We start from the raw sequence: 16,583 nt of genomic DNA on the forward strand, positions 1-16,583 counted from the left end.
AAATTAATGGCAACGAATTCCATCTTATGGCACTAATAAAGCTAAAATACAGTTGATCCTTGAACAACACAGGGACTAGGGGCACCGACCCCCCGCACAGTGGAAAATCCAAGTATAACTTTTGACTCCCCCAAAACTTACCATAGCCTACCGATAACATAAGCTGTCCATTAACAAATATTTTGTATGTTGTATGTATTATATACTGTATTCTTATCATAAAGTAAGCCAGAGAAAAGCAAATGTCATTAAGAAAACCATAAGGAAGAGAAAATACATTTACAGTGCTGTAAAAAATCCACATATAAGTGGACCCGCGTAGCTCAAACTGGTGTTGTTCAAGGGTCAACCGGATACTGCCTTCTCTGGGCTACTCCGTGAGCTATTCAATTCGCTAGGCGGACTGAGAGAGGAAGGAGAGCTGAGGGACCAGGCAATATGGCAGCTACCTCACAGCTCTCTCTGTATACTAACCCCCAGCCCGCATGTAGCAGAGTACATGAGAGCACAAACTGCACAAACAACATCTTACACAGTGTTTTCTTTCGTATCCATTATTCATTACAAATTAACAGTAAAGTTATTTAAAAGAATTAAGGGTCTGGGGTAGGGGGAATTTAACGTCAATTTTGGAGGTTTTAGAATTAAATTGAGAAAGTATTTAACATATCACCTGTGACTGATTTTCAGACTTACTTCGTTATTTAAAATGACCAATTATGGTTAGGTTTAAAATACATGAGTGCAAATAAAAATTCAAATGGGTAACAAAAGCTCTCTCTTCAGTTCCTATAAAAAGAAAAAAGGACAAAACTAAATACATAAAATTATATTACAAATATCAGGGAACTTCAACCATCAACGGTGATTATCTTTTTTATATAGAAAAGTAGCAATCTCTTCCCCACATACATTTAATTAATATGAAATAGAACTACAACATATTACATAACATGATTTTTTTTTTGGCTACTAAAGACCACAAAACTACTCGCTGCGAAGCATGTTTTGTGCAAAAATTAAAGAGACTGTATTTGAACAGAGCAGAAAAGGAAAGAGGAATCATTAACAGGTACCCATTGTTAGGAATGGAGTTGCTTCCCCCAACACCTAACCCACTGCCAGCAATGGGAGTGGAGGCAACGGGTGGCAGAAAAATGAACATTTTATATTACTTTAAATAGATAATGCCAGATTGTTTCAATATTATGAAAAGCAAACATTCACTCTTGACCATTTAGCAAGGACATGCCCCAGAAAATTCTATTATCTTCTCAACATGAATCTGGACAGAGGGATGAGGATGGTGCAGATGGAAGACTTAAAGAGAGAGAGAGAGAAAACATACAGAGGAAATACATACAACATTATGCATTTAGTACAAATAATGAAAAACAACTTTCATCACACATTTTCCAAGAAAAGTTATTTTTACAGGTTTTGAAATCCTGTAAAAACCAGGTATATAGCAAGGGGTTAAAAACAAAGTCACTGATGAATGATAATCACTTTTTAACAGAGTTCATGCAATTATCTTAGTTGGAAAGCTACTGTCCCAAGTCACAAAATGTATGCTCTGCCACGTGATTACATATGAAAATCAGTTCTTAAAAGAAATTATTTTGCATTTGGTGCTGACAGAGCTCTTGAGAAAGTGCTATACAAACTGAAGTTTATAGAAATTTTTAAGTGATAATCTTAAAATACCATACAAAAATGTGTAAACGAAAAGATGCTTTAGAGTTGCAGGGCATTATAAAATCCGCAATGCAGATTAAGACAAAAGATCGTCTCTTCTGCATTTAAAAAAATCATTAGCATAATCTTACAAGTTCAAAATTGCATTTTCAGTCAGCAGCAAAAGGTGCCAGGTGCACCAGCACACTTCACAGGACCCCACGAACGACCGCAGGGGCGCTGGACCTTTGGAAGGGCTCAGCCGGCACAAGCTCCCCATGCTCATGGGTGCACATGGGAGAAAGAGTTTGCAACAAGTCTCACCCGGGAGATACTCTAGCATTAAAACGTTTATACCCCTCTTTTATCTACCCTGTCAGAGAGGAAAACTGCTTTTTAAAGATATTATAAACAATATAAATTCTGATAGTAAAGCACTGTAAAAATTAGGTATGATATTTTTGGCACAAAGCACTTTTAAAATCTGAGCTGATTTTGCAAAATATATGTCTGAAATTTCTTACTTGAAAATAAAAACTTTTAACATACACACAATGTGTAAATGATTTTATGAATGAATGAATTAGATTCTGTGTTTCCGTACATACTGAACATCCCTTCAGTATACTTCAGTACCAGATATCTGCATGCAGACCTCCACATTCTACATCATACAGATATTGCACAAGTAACATTGCCAAAATACACACCCATGCAGTCTGGCAAGACTTAGGGTTTACCTTTCAATATTATCTTTTTGTATGTATTTGGATTCAATACTACTTTCCAGAAAAGCTATATGACCAATTTCAGATATACCATGCTTGCTATCTTTCCTGGACCAATAATATTAAAATCTGCACCAATATATTCAGGCATTCCATTTATGTTTTCCAGCACTTAAAATTCAGCAAAACCTGTTTTTGACATTTCTTATAGCATTCCTTCAAAAACAGGAGAAGCTTCGTCTGATGTAAAAAAATTAAAATGAGTCCACAAGGCAGTAATTTTTCCACCAAAGATCTCACTCCATCTGAAAAGCACTGCAGAACAATATTTAAGTCTGTCAACTTTCACAGAGCCATTAGGTGCAAAGTCTGCTAAAAAAAAAAAACTTGTAACATACCATGACAGCTGGATGTATTTCTTACTGAATTGCACAAGATAATTCAATTTTTTTCCTCCCTAAAATGTTTTAGGGTATGCTACAGCTGCTAAAAGGATTTCTGTTTTTCTTGGTCCTCTGTTTGTTGGGTCTAAGATTGATGACATCTCCACCATTAAGGGTACTTGAATTTTGACCCGAGTGACTTCCAATAGATGTATTAAAGACACCTGTATAAATGGAGGGAAAACAGAGAGTGATACTGATATAGCTCAGGGTTAGCAATTACAGATGGTGCATCCAACATCTTAGTAAACCAGTAATATTTTCAATATTTACAATTTTAAGCTTTTGTTTTCATTTCATATATATTTTTAAATTTTTTTAAATAAATTCTACCTCCCCCCACCCGCTTTTTAAAGTAAACATGGGCTCAAACTCACAACCCTGAGATCAGGAGTTGCATGCTCTACCAACTAAGCCAGCCAGGTTCCCCACATTGAATTTACTTTTAATAGCCAGTACACATTGTTTGTCAAAGTTCAAAGGTTACAAAAGGGATTAAAGTCTCCCTTTCAAATCACCAGTTTACCTTCCCTAAAGCATGCATGTTTTAACACTTTTCTCATGTATCCTTCCAGAGATATTTTATGCATATTTAAGCAAAAATGCATACACATTCTTTTTTCCTCCCTTAATTACCAAAATGATGATTAACTGTACACACTGTTCCGCATCTTTTCATTAACAATCTATTTCTGAAATTTGGAAACAGTAAATATGATAATTTTAATAATTTCTCTTATTATCTTTTACATCATATAATTTCCTCAAGCATACCAGATTTGTATTGACAATAGTATTTGTGAGATTTTATGTTAATAAAAACACTGCATATGTAAAAGCTGCAGTAATGTAGGATTTTCCTATCTTGGCTAAAACAACAACAAAATGGTCTACAGATAATTAAAGTGATAAGTAGGTAAAAGGATGAACTAAAAGAAAACTTTTAACTGTTATAGTTTCCATTCTGAACTGTGCTGCTCTTAAACTATAATCTCTAATTTATAAACTACTTATCATCCACGATACACAAAAGTCTGGGCCCGGGACACTGTCAGCAATACAAAGATGACTAAGGCCAATTCCTGCCCACAACAAGTTTACAATCCAGGAAGTGAGGTGAGCTGGAATACACATAAGAAATGCTATAGATCCTCTACCTTAAGTGTCATAAAAGAGACCCAAGATCCCACAGACGGTTCCAAGGAAGGACCAGTTATAGCTACTGTAGAAGAAAGGACAAGCTAATAAAAAAGGTAGCACTAGACAGCTGGTAGTGCATTGGACTCACATCTCTCTTCGCTGAGAAGCAAAGCACAGTGGCCATGGCTCTAGCTAGATACATAGTGAGCAGAGAGAGCTTTCCAGACAGTCCTTGAGGAACGGATAGTTCTTTGACAGGGATAGGAAAGAGAGAGGTCATTCTTTCCTTTTTTTTTTTTAAAGATTTTATTTATTCATTTGAGAGACAGAGCACAAGCGGGGAAGTGGCAGGCAGAGGGAGAGGGAGAAGCAGGCTCCCCACTGAGCAGGGAGCCCGATGTGGGGCTCGATCCCAGGACCCTGGGATCATGACCTGAGCTGAAGGCAGACGCTTAACTGACTGAGCCACCCAGGAGCCCTGAGAGAGGTCATTCCTGATGGAAGAACCAAAATAAGCAAAAATAAAGAAGATAGTACTAGAATGTTTAAGAAACAATAAGACCTCTAGCAGAACTGGAAAACGGGGTACATAAATAATAGTGGGGCATAAGGCCACACAGAAGGATAGACAATATTGTCTTTAGATCTCAGAATGAAGAGAGCTGCATTTAATATTCTCCACAATATGAATCTATCAAAGGGCTTTACTCAGTGAACTGGAAGAGACAAGAATGGAGCCCAGAAGACAAGACCAGACAGAACCTTATTACAACTGTCCTTTTTTGTTTCACAGAGCATTTGAGGTGTCTGACAGTAAGAACATATGCACTAAAAATGGCAAAATAACAACAAAAAAGAAGCCAGAACCAAGGGGGAAAAAAGTTAAAGAGGTCAAGAAAATAAAGTATGTGATCACATGTATGTAGTGGGGGAGTTGGGGACAGAATACAGATATGAAGTCTCTAAGAGACTACACAGAAGCTTTAGAAACAGAAAACTTGGATCTAAACTTCCTGGAAGCCAAAACAAAGAGCAAGACATGGTCAGTCAGTTATTGTTATAGAGAAGACAACATACTTATTCTTTAGGAAATGTTAGACTTTGCAGGCATTTATTTTTTATTTGTTTGTTTGTTTATTCATTTATTAAGATTTTACTTATCTACTTGAGAGAGAGAGAGAAAGCTTAAGAGAGAGAGAGCACGAGCAGGGGGGAGGGGGGTAGAGGGAGAAGCAGGCCTCGCCGAACAGGGAGCCCGATGCGGGGCTCGATCCCAGGACCCTGAGATCATGACCTGAGCCGAAGGTAGACGCTTAACTTACTGACCCAGCCAGGTACTTCTTTGTAGGCATTTAGCATTAAAAAAAAAAAAAAAATCAGTAAAGTGTATGGAAACAGTACAAGTATAGAGTCAGAAGAAAAAGTGTTAAGACCTCCTTTATACACAGGACAGATCTTTATAAAAAGTCTTTATCTCTGCTCTCTTAATATAGAAAATGGATTTAGAAAATTCAATAGTTAAAAAAACCTTTTAACTCAATATACCTTTTAATCTGAGACCTGATACTAAGTTTAATAACTGCTGATCTAATACTTTCTAATCACATTTCTTAAAGAAATGAACATATTATATTAAAAAAAAAATAGGGCGCCTGGGTGGCTCAGTTGGTTAAGCGACTGCCTTCGGCTCAGGTCATGATCCTAGAGTCCCGGGATCGAGTCCCGCATCGGGCTTCCTGCTCAGCAGGGAGTCTGCTTCTCCCTCTGACCCTCCTCCCTCTCATATGCTCTCTCTCTCTCTCATTCTCGCTCTCTCAAATAAATAAATAAAATCTTTAAAAAAAAAAAAAAAAATAGTAGGGGTGCCTGGGTAGCTCAGTCGGTTAAGCGTCCAACTCTTGATTTCAGCTCAGGTCATGATCTTGCAGTCCTGAGATTAAGCCCCGCATCAGGCTCTGCACTCAGTGTGGAGTCTGTTTGTCTCTTTCCCTCTACCCCTCCCCCCACTTGCTCTCTCTCTCTAAAATAAATAAATCTTTTTTAAAAAATAGTAAATATGGGTGCCTGGGTAGCTCAGTCAGTTAAGCATACACTGTTTTTTTTTTTTTTTTTTAAAGATTTTATTTATTTGACAGAGAGAGACACAGCGAGAGAGGGAACACAAGCAAGGGGAGTGGGAGAGGGAGAAGCAGGCTTCCCGCGGAGCAGGGAGCCCGATGTGGGACTCGATCCCAGGACCCTGGGATCATGACCTGAGCCGAAGGCAGACGCTTAATGGCTGAGCCACCCAGGCGCCCCAAGCACACACTCTTGATCTCAGCTCAGGTCTTGATTTTAGGGTTTTGAGTTCAAGCCCTGAGTTGGGCTCTATGTTGGGCATGGAGCCTATTTAAAAAAAATTTTTAAAAGATGGTTAAGAAAATAATGATAATAATGAATGGAAAATAAATTTATTAGGTAAACATGGGATTAAAATTTCTTGGGTACTTACCAATTTTGTTACTACTTGAATGCATTAATTCTGGATCCTCAGCTATTTGCTGTTTGAGTTTTTGAAGATATTTTTCAGCCAAATATTTAAAAACTAGAATAAAAACAAAAACAAAATTCTTACCAGGTCAGTATAATTTATGCATGTAAAATCTGTTGTTTCGTATCACTCACTGTAATATTGTATACTTGCTAAAAATGCTTATTTATTTTGAAATATTTGTATTCTTTCATTCATCCTTACTAAACACATTTAAAATTAAATTGGAAGTATACAATCTGTTGAAAAAAATTCAACTTTTAAAAATTACTTGAGCAGGAGCACCTGGGTGGCTCAGTCAGTTAAGGGTCTGCCTTCGGCTCAGGTCATGTTCCCAGGGTCCTGGGATCGAGCCCCGCATCCGGCTCCCTGCTCTGCAGGAAGCCTGCTTCTCTCTCTCCCTCTGCCTGCCACTCCCCCTGCTTGTGCTCTCTCTCAAATAAAATAAATAAATAAATAAATAAATAAATAAATAAATAAATAAAATAAAATAAATAAATATTTAATAAAATATCAATGTCAAATAAATAAAATCTTTAAAAAAATTATTTGCGCAATACCTAAGAACAATGGTTATAATAAATATATATGGCATTTTATTAGCAAAGAAATGAAATAATACTTGTAGTCACTAGTTTTAGGTACTTGAATAGGGATCAACATTCAGCAACACTACACTAACTCAGTCTTAAAAAGATGGCTCCTTTTTTTTTTTTTAAGATTTTATTTATTTTTGAAAGAGAGAGACAGTGTGCACTCGTGAGCATGAGCGGGGGTGGGGGAATGGGCAGAAGGGCAGAGGCAGAAGCATGACTCCCCGCTGAGCAGGGAGCCCAATGCAAGACTAGATTCCAGGACCATGGGATCATGACCTGAGCTGAAGACAGATGCTTAACCAACTGAACCACCAAGGCGCCCAAGATGTCTCCTTTCTTTAGGTGAAAAAAACTATGCAGAAGACACTTGAGCAACAATCAAGTTGCAATCTAATAAAATAAGTAGCAGTTCTGGAATGAGAAAAATAATGATCTTTCTCTACTCTCACTTTCTTAAACTAGGAAATGTTACTAAACAAATTAAGGTCAGGGGTGCCTGGCTGGCTCAGTTGGTAAAGCATGGGACTCTTGATCTAGGGGTCATTAAGTTTGAGCCCCACACTGGGGGATAGAGATTACTTAAAAAAAAAAAAAGCCCCAAAAAACCCCAAAAAACAATCTGGGGCGCCTGGGTGGCTCAGTCAGTTGGGTGCCCACCTCTTGGTTTTGGCTGAGGTCATTATCTCATGGGTTGTGGGACTGAGCCCCTCACTGGGCTCTGCACTCAGCAGGAAGTCTGCTTGATAATTCTCTCCCTCTGCCCCTCCCCTGCTCTCTCTCTCTCAAATAAATAAATAAATCTTTTTAAAAACACACACACAACAACAACAAATTAGGGTCATTGTAACTACCTAATGGAATATCCACTATAGAGTAGTCCTTAAACAAGTCAGTAACTTTAAAAGGTATGCATGAAAAACACATACATGCATATACACTCATATATATACAGTTATATTTTTAAAGATAAACAAAAAAAAAACCCACCAAAGTTTTTCTGTAGAGAGTAACAAGTATTCAGAGTCACTGGTAATTTAGTTAAGGACTCTAAGAAGTATCATGCCTCTAAATTTTACTTGATTGTTGAGAAGAAAATTCTGTTCTTATTACATATATGATTTCTGGAAACCACAATAGAAAAAACATAAGAAGAATAAAACAAACTTCCTGCTATTAATTTTTTTTAAAAGGCAGTTTACCTTCAGTCACATTCAGATCTTCTTTCACTGATGTTCTGTAGAATCTTAGCTTCAACTTTTTCGCCAGTGCCTCAGCTTCCTCACTATATATTGATTAAAAAAAAAAAAAAGGCACTTATCAGGGTACTTTCTGATAGCTTGTTTTAAAAAATCATTTTCATTCCATTTACTGAATACATGTTGGGGGTGGGGGTGTCAGACCTTCCAGACCAGTTGAAAGCTATGTTCTTAGTGCTTAGAGAGGATTTTTGACTTTCAGTATTCTTGGGGGATAAACACCACTATACTGTCATTTCTATAGTCACTAAACTCTAGCCTTAAAATGGCTAAATATCACTTTACTTTATATAATACTTAAATTAACTTTCTTTTGTTTTTAAAAACATTTGAATTTAATTGCACTCTGAAAATCTTACACTGCATTCCTTACTTTATATGAAACTACTTTGCTGCCAAAGCCAAAGTCATTATATTAACAACTGTGTCTATGGGAGCAGACTCCTAATTTTAGTTTTATTATGACTCCTGGTCTTAGTTTTATTAAGACCGTAGGAGCTCTGCTCTGTAATCACTCCCGGTGATTCCACCCCACCCCCCACCTTCCTCCTGGTCCTCACATTCTTGTGTAGCCTCCTCCTACGCTGTATTCAAGGTTAGTCTGTGCGATCAATAATACACACAAGGCATAGAATGTGACTTCTGAGATGAGGTCGTAAGAGACATTATGGCTTCTGCTTTGCCCTGTCTTGAATCCTCTGACGGGGGAAGCCGGCTGCCATGCTGTGCCAACACTCAAGCAGCCCCAGGGAGAGGTCCACGTGGCAAGGAACTAAGGCCTCCTGACAAGAGCCAAGTGAGGGAGCCATCCCGGAAGGGGGTCCTCCAGCCCCAGTCGAGCCTTTACACGACGACCGTTCTGGGCAACATCATGACTGCAAGCTCACAAAAAACACGAACCAGAACCACCTGGCTAATCCACTCTCAAATTCCTGACCCACAGAAACTGAAATAATACATTTTTGTTGTTTTAAGCCACTAAGTTTTGGGTTAATTGGTTATACAGCCACAGATAATATAAGAACATACAAAAAAATAAAAAGATAACAAGCAAATATTTTCAAAGTTGGCAAATACGTACAGACAGAAATTATCTATATGCTCCGTTCACATATTTGAGCATAATGTTTCTGAATACACAAAACAATATGAATCTGAACTACTTACCCCTTTAAACTCATCAACATAGGATAGCTACTTGCTCTTGATATTAAAACATACAGGGATATTTTTCTTAACATTCTTACTATATCTAGATTCGCTTTAACATCAAGAGCTGGATTTGTGGTATAAGACTTAAAACTGGAATTCTACAAGGGCCTTCAAAATTTATTTCCTTTAATTTTCTCTACTTACGATTTCATGTGAACTTTTTTTTAAACCCAAACCAATCACATAGAATAGCTCACAGAAAATTTAAGTATAAGGCAGTCTCTATAAAAAGTGTCCTAAATTTTTTAAATCTATGCAAAAATTAAAACAGGTTTTAACTTTATAGAATTACCACCTCCCCCTCAAAAGTGGGCATCTTACTTCTTTATACAAGAATCGTCCAAGAGGTCAATCTTGTTTTGCACAAGTACAGTTGGTATGTCTCCAACTTCAGCTACTACTTTCTCTCTCCAACTGGAAATTGCTTCAAAAGATTCCCTATCTGTGGTAGAAAATACGAGCACACAAGCCTGGGCTCCTGTAAGGTCACAAAATAAAAATGTTATTTACATTAATGAAGCAATCCTATACAGGATGAGAGCAACTTTTACCTATTCAAACAATTTTTTTTATTGAAGTATAATTAAGATACAATGTTATGTTAGTTTTAGGTATATCAAAATAATTTTTATGTAAGTGAATATTAAGCTCATCTTTGCAGCACTCTGCTTATGTTTATTTTTTTTTAATTTTTTTATTGTTATGATAATCCCCATACATTACATCATTAGTTTTAGATATAGTGTTCCATGATTCATTGTTTGTGCATAACACCCAGTGCTCCATGCAGAATGTGCCCTCCTCAATACCCATCACCAGGCTAACCCATCCTCCCACCCCCCTCCCCTCTAGAACCCTCAGTTTGTTTTTCAGAGTCCATCGTCTCTCATGGTTCGTCTACCCCTCCGATTTCCCCCCCTTCATTCTTCCCCTCCTGCTACATTCTTCTTCTTCTTTTTTTCTTTCTTAACATATATTGCATTATTTGTTTCAGAGGTACAGATCTGAGATTCAACATTCTGTTTATTTTTTTATTTTTTAAAGATTTTATTTACTTATTTGACAGAGAGAGAGCGAGAGAGGGAACACAGGCAGGGGGAGTGGGAGAGGGAGAAGGAGGCTTCCCGCAGAGCAGGGAAGCCCGATGCGGGGCTGGATCCCAGGACCGTGGGATCATGACCTGAGCCGAAGGCAGATGCTTAACGACTGAGCCACCCAGGCGCCCCTCTGCTTATGTTTTAACATATAAACTCTATTTTCCTACTCCAAGAACCAGTGGTTCTCAAAATTGTGTACAAGTGTCAAAGTACCCTCAAAACTATACATTCTTGTTAACTAATTGTTAAATAAGAGCTTGGAAGAAAAAAACCTGTACACATTCTTTTTGGAACACCATGAAACACTGCTGTATTCGATATTACAAAAGCAAGAGAGAATGGTAAGCCAAGAATGAATGATAGGCTATTGCCAAGTTCTTCCTATTAATATCTATCATTTGCTTCTGAATTTCTTTTAGCACAGATTTAAGAAAAATCTATGAGAAAAAAATCAAAATTTTCTCATTCTATTTATTTAAAAAAAATCTTTATTATTTTATTTTAGTAGCAGAATACCAGTGATGTTAATGAACATAATTTAAGAATTAATGTCAAAGTTAAAAATATATATATATATTTAAAATAGAGGAAAAGGTTTAATTTTATTTTTTATCCTGTTTAACTGCATAATTCCCATGCTCAATGACAATATTTTAACTTTCAATTATCACATTAGGTTGATAATATCTAAGATTAAAAATAAGCAGCAACCTTCTGAAAGAAGCCCTTTTGTTTTATTTTTAAGTAGACTCCACGCCCAATGTGGGGCTTGAACTCACGACCCTGAGATCAGGAGTCGCATGCTCTACTGACTGAGCCAGCCAGGTGCCCCTGAAAGTTATTTTATAAATGATTAGATGTTGAATCAATTAGGCAGCATGGTGACAAAAGCAGATACATAGGCAACAAGAGAAAATCGCCTTGGGGTCAAGAGGATTTCCTGGAATCAAGGGACGATTTCTTACTGTTATCCTTCCTTCCAGATCCCTCAGGTATAAAAGTTTCCTCTAAGACTCAAAACATACATACCTGGGCTACCTAAGACACTTGAAAGCCAAAAAAGGCCTGTGTACCACCAAAGGGAATATTGTAGTAGAAAGCAAGAGCATGAAAGAGAAAAACCAGCAATTCATTATTACTGTAAAAGCAGAGGCTTCATACAGGAAAATCTTCCCTACTCTAAAACAGGTTTTATTTATTTATTTATTTATTTATTTATTTATTTATTTATTTATTTTTAAGATTTTATTTATTTATTTGACAGAAAGAGACACAGCGAGAGAGGGAACACAAGCAGGGGGAGTGGGAGAGGGAGAAGCAGGCTTCCCGCGGAGCAGGGAGCCCGATGCGGGGCTCGATCCCAGGACCCTGGGATCATGACCTGAGCCGAAGACAGATGCTTAATGACTGAGCCACCAGGCGCCCCCTAAAACAGGTTTTAAACCAAAGAATATATATATATTTTTTTTTTTTTTTAAAGATTTTATTTATTTATTTGAGACAGAGAGAATGAGAGAGAGAGCACATGAGAAGGGGGAGGGTCAGAGGGAGAAGCAGGCTCCCTGCCGAGCAGGGAGCCCGATGCGGGACTCGATCCAGGGACTCCAGGATCATGACCTGAGCCGAAGGCAGTCGCTTAACCAACTGAGCCACCCAGGCGCCCAAACCAAAGAATATATTAATTACAAAAATTGTCTAAGTTAATACGAAATTGGGGCAGGGACAGGATACAACACAGACAGACAGAAGCACCTTAACACTTTCCAGTAATTTAAGAAGAGATAAAACTGACCAGGGGTGCCTGGGTGGCTCAGTCGGTTGAGTGTCATAGACTCTTTTTTTTTTTTAATTTTATTTATTTATTTATTTATTTATTTATTTAATTTTTTTATTAGAGAGTGAGCAGGAGAGAAAGAGCATGAGAGGGGTGAGGGTCAGAGGGAGAAGCAGGCTCCCTGCTGAGCCGGGAGCCCGATGTGGGACTCGATCCCAGGACCCTGGGATCATGACCTGAGCTGAAGGCAGTTGCTTAACCAACTGAGCCACCCAGGCGCCCGAGTGTCATAGACTCTTGATTTTGGCTCAGGTCATGATCTCAGGGTTGTGAGATCGAGCCCCGTGTCTGGCTCCATGCTGGGCATGGAGCCTACTTAAGATTCTCTCTCCCTCTCCCTCTCCCCCACCTCTCTCTCTCTTTCTCAAAAAAACAAAACAAAAAACCTCAACACTGACAAGATCACACTAGATACTAGTAAGTAAATTTATATTTACTTGATCTCTAATATTTACTTCAACTATAAATAAAACATTATTTCATTATACTTTGACTAAGAAACTTTTTTTTTTAAGATTTTATTTTTAAGTAATCTCTACACCCAACATGGGGCTCAAACTCACAACACTGAGATCAAGAGGTGCATGCTCTACTGACTGAGCCAGCCAGGCACCCCAAGAAACTGTTCTTTATTATAAAACTCTATTAGCTTTAAACCTAGAATTTTATATCCAGTCAATTGTTCTTCGAATTTGAGGGCCCATTAGAGTATTTCCAGGAATACAAAGTCTTAGACAACTTAAGAAAAAAAAAAAACAACTCTTAGAGGAAGTATATTTTAATAATAATATATAAAAAAACTAAGCAGATGGTGCCACAGATATGGACAGCAAGAATGATTAACTAAGAAAAGCAAAATGTATTTAAAACATCTTTCTTTCTTTCTTTCTCTCTTTCTAAGATTTTATTTTTAAGTAATCTCTACACCCAACGTGGGGCTCAAACTCACAACCCTGAGATCAAGAGTCACATGCTCTAGGAACTGAGCCAGTCAGGCGTCCCAAAATGTTGTTTAAAAAATCAATGATCAACGGATAAAAGAAAAAGTATGTCCGTAACAACTTCAAAACATTTAGTGGGAGACTGAGTGAGGAGAGACCAAAGGAATGTGGAAAAGTACTAAAGTGCCAGTCTAAAGAGAAGGAAGATGCACTGTTAAATATGTCTAAGCAATCAAGGGAGGTAAACAAACACAAATATGGGTAGAAACACCTGAATTTCACTGTAGCTGTGAACAGTTCTTGCCTGTTGCTAATATCCTCAAAGCATATGCTGCAGGTGGCACTCAGCTTTTTTTTTTAAGATTTTATTTATTTGAGGGGCGCCTGGGTGGCTCAGTCGTTAAGCGGCTGCCTTCGGCTCAGGTCATGATCCCAGGGTCTTGGGATCGAGCCCCACATCGGGCTCCCTGCTCGGCAGGGAGCCTGCTTCTCCCTCTCCCACTCCTGCTTGTGTTCCCTCTCTCACTGTCTCTCTCTCTGTTAAATAAATAAAAAAATCTTTAAAAAAAAGATTTTATTTGAGAGCGAGCGAGCATGAGTGGGGGGAGGGGCAGAGTGAGAGAGAGAGGGACAAGCAGACTCCCCGCTGAGCGGGGTGCTGGACATGGGGCTCAATCCCAGGACCCCGACATCATAGGCTGAGCCGAAGTCAGATGCTTAACCAACTAAGCCACCCAGGCTCCCCACACTAGCTTTTCTGAATCTGGGCTTTTTCTGATGCTTCAGAAAGACTCTTGGGCTTGCCCAAACTAAAGGGAACTCATACCTCTGGGGAGAACTTGAATGTATGGGAGATGGGATAAAATCTCAGCCTCACTTTGGTGGGACCATCTTGAGGCATGGCTACATGGTTCCTCATGATTCCCCAATTGCCTACAGTAATAATTAACTCATTAATGCACCCTTCATTGGTTTTTCTCCCTTTCTCCCCAGTCTCTCACTTCTTCTTCCTGGGATCACCTACCAAATAAACCAGCCCCACCAAGTTGTGCCAAGAACTGTTTTGTGGATTACTTTTGCAGATATAATAATTCTCAGAAATGAGGGACAACAACTTGTTTTAATTTCCCCTAACTGAGTATTATCATCCATACATACAAATACTCTGTGAAATTGTTTTTTTTTTTTTTTTTAAAGATTTTTATTTATTTATTTGAGACAGAGAGAATGAGAGAGAGAGAGCACATGAGAAGTGGGAGGGTCAGAGGGAGAAGCAGGCTCCCTGCCGAGCAGGGAGCCCGATGCGGGACTCGATCCAGGGACTCCAGGATCATGACCTGAGCCGAAGGCAGTCGCTTAACCAACTGAGCCACCCAGGCGCCCTACTCTGTGAAATTGTGATGCATTATGGTTCTTTTCTGCTTAGGAACCTCCCCCTTCCCCCTCAAAAAAGCCCTAATATATACTTTAAAAAGTTAAAGACTCTTTATACAAAATTTGAGTGAGGTACCAATAAAACAGATGACAAATACCAGATTCCAAATATGTGTGGAAAGATCATTCTTTGCAGAATTTGCAAAGGGAATGCCCATAAATCCATTATACAACTTTGGAACTCCCTCACAAGCACTCCAAGAAATTATTTTTTTAAGAATTGAGAAGAAGGGGAAAGGATTTCTTTTGAGAATGTGCTGTCCACACCAATCATTCTCTCTCTCTTTTAAAAGATTTTATTTACTTATTTATTTGAGAGAGAGAGAAAGAGTGGGGGGGGAGCAGAGGGAGAGGTACAAGCAGACTCCCCGCTGAGCAGGGAGCCCAACATGGGACTCCATCCCATGACCCTGAGATCATGACCTGAGCCGAAATCAAGAGTCAAACATTTAACCGACTGAGCCACCCAGGTGACCCCTTTCTCTCTCTTTTAAGGTGGGGTGCTATGGGGGAGAGTACTATCATTACCTCCCTCATCTCAACCTAGAAGGAATGGACCTCAGCAAGACCACTTAAGTAGCCTGGTATGTGTTCCCAGCAACTGGGGGACACTCTGGACTGAGGGTGCCTTGATTCAAGCCTAAGGAAGATGCAGTGGCTGGGAATGACAGCAAAAAGGCAAGACCAACAGACAAAAAGAAAAGAGTTGCCTTTGGGAGTAACCGCGATCCTGCCAATGGCAAGACAAAGAGTGCACACGAATTTCATATGGATAGAGGTGAACCACATCTCAGAGAAAATGGGGTCATTTTAACTCATGTCCCATAGGACTGCTTATTGGATGACGGGAGTTTAGCATAAAGGAGGGTAGAGGTGGAAGGCAACTCTCACCAAGGGCATCAAGGGGTAAAAGCAACTGCAAGAATCAAACATACATGTGCCCAAAACAAATATCCCCAAAAATGGGAACCTTGGAGGAATCCAGGACAATCTCCTAGAGAAAGAATCATCTTGGAACACCTGCCACCCGGAGGGCCCTAATATCAGACAATAGCACCCGTAAGAGTGCTCCTGTCTGGGGCGTCTGACTGGCTCAGTAGGTAGAGCACGCGACTCTTAATCTCAGGGTTGTGAGTTTGAGCCCCATGTTGGGCAGACAGATTACTTTTAAAAAAAGAAAAAAGAGTGCTTTTGTCTCCCAATTCCATTTCCTCCTGGGCCTGACTGCGGAGAAGAAAGACACATCTCCAGCAAGTCAAAGACAAGTGAGAGGATGGAAGCAACCAACATTTTCTTCCCAGACCACAGATACTAACTGGCCTACTAAAACCCCAGAGAAGATAAGAGATTTAACGCTAAATTATATTTGTAGTTTTCATTAATGCACAAGACTGGCTATTCTAACTACCAAAATGAGATTATGTTTATGACTAGAAATAACTATGAGGCAGTTGAGAAAAACTACTTAAGAGTGCCCAGAAAAGACATGAGCTAAAGGGAGTTTTCTTCGAGGGACAAGAAAGAACTTCCCCTCCCCCTACTGCCTACTAAAAACAAAGGGATGGTGACAGACAAAAACAAAAGTTGCATTTTGGTATCTCCATGAACTCTGTTCAACATATCAACTACTATGAATATTCTTTTTTTTTTAACATTTTATTTATTTGAGAGAGACAGAGATAGCGAGAGCACGAA

General features: G+C 38.8%; 1 protein-coding gene across 3 annotated transcripts in view; it reads right to left on the reverse strand.

Moving 5' to 3' along the window:
* Positions 1 to 281: 281 nt before the first annotated feature.
* The window catches only part of RAB23 (RAB23, member RAS oncogene family), a 37,249-nt gene continuing 20,947 nt past the window's right edge, over positions 282 to 16,583 (reverse strand). For all 3 annotated transcript variants that reach the window (XM_032409576.1, XM_032409577.1, XM_032409578.1), the window contains exons 4-7: positions 9,904 to 10,060; positions 8,314 to 8,396; positions 6,480 to 6,572; positions 282 to 3,012 (exon numbers count right to left, since the gene is read on the reverse strand). In XM_032409576.1, coding sequence (XP_032265467.1) covers positions 2,873 to 3,012; positions 6,480 to 6,572; positions 8,314 to 8,396; positions 9,904 to 10,060 — 473 coding nt within the window. In that variant the 3' untranslated portion in view covers positions 282 to 2,872. The remainder of the gene's footprint in view (positions 3,013 to 6,479; positions 6,573 to 8,313; positions 8,397 to 9,903; positions 10,061 to 16,583) is intronic.

This window comes from Phoca vitulina, unplaced genomic scaffold, assembly GCF_004348235.1.
Source record: "Phoca vitulina isolate PV1807 unplaced genomic scaffold, GSC_HSeal_1.0 scaffold11, whole genome shotgun sequence".
NCBI classification, from domain to species: domain Eukaryota; kingdom Metazoa; phylum Chordata; class Mammalia; order Carnivora; family Phocidae; genus Phoca; species Phoca vitulina.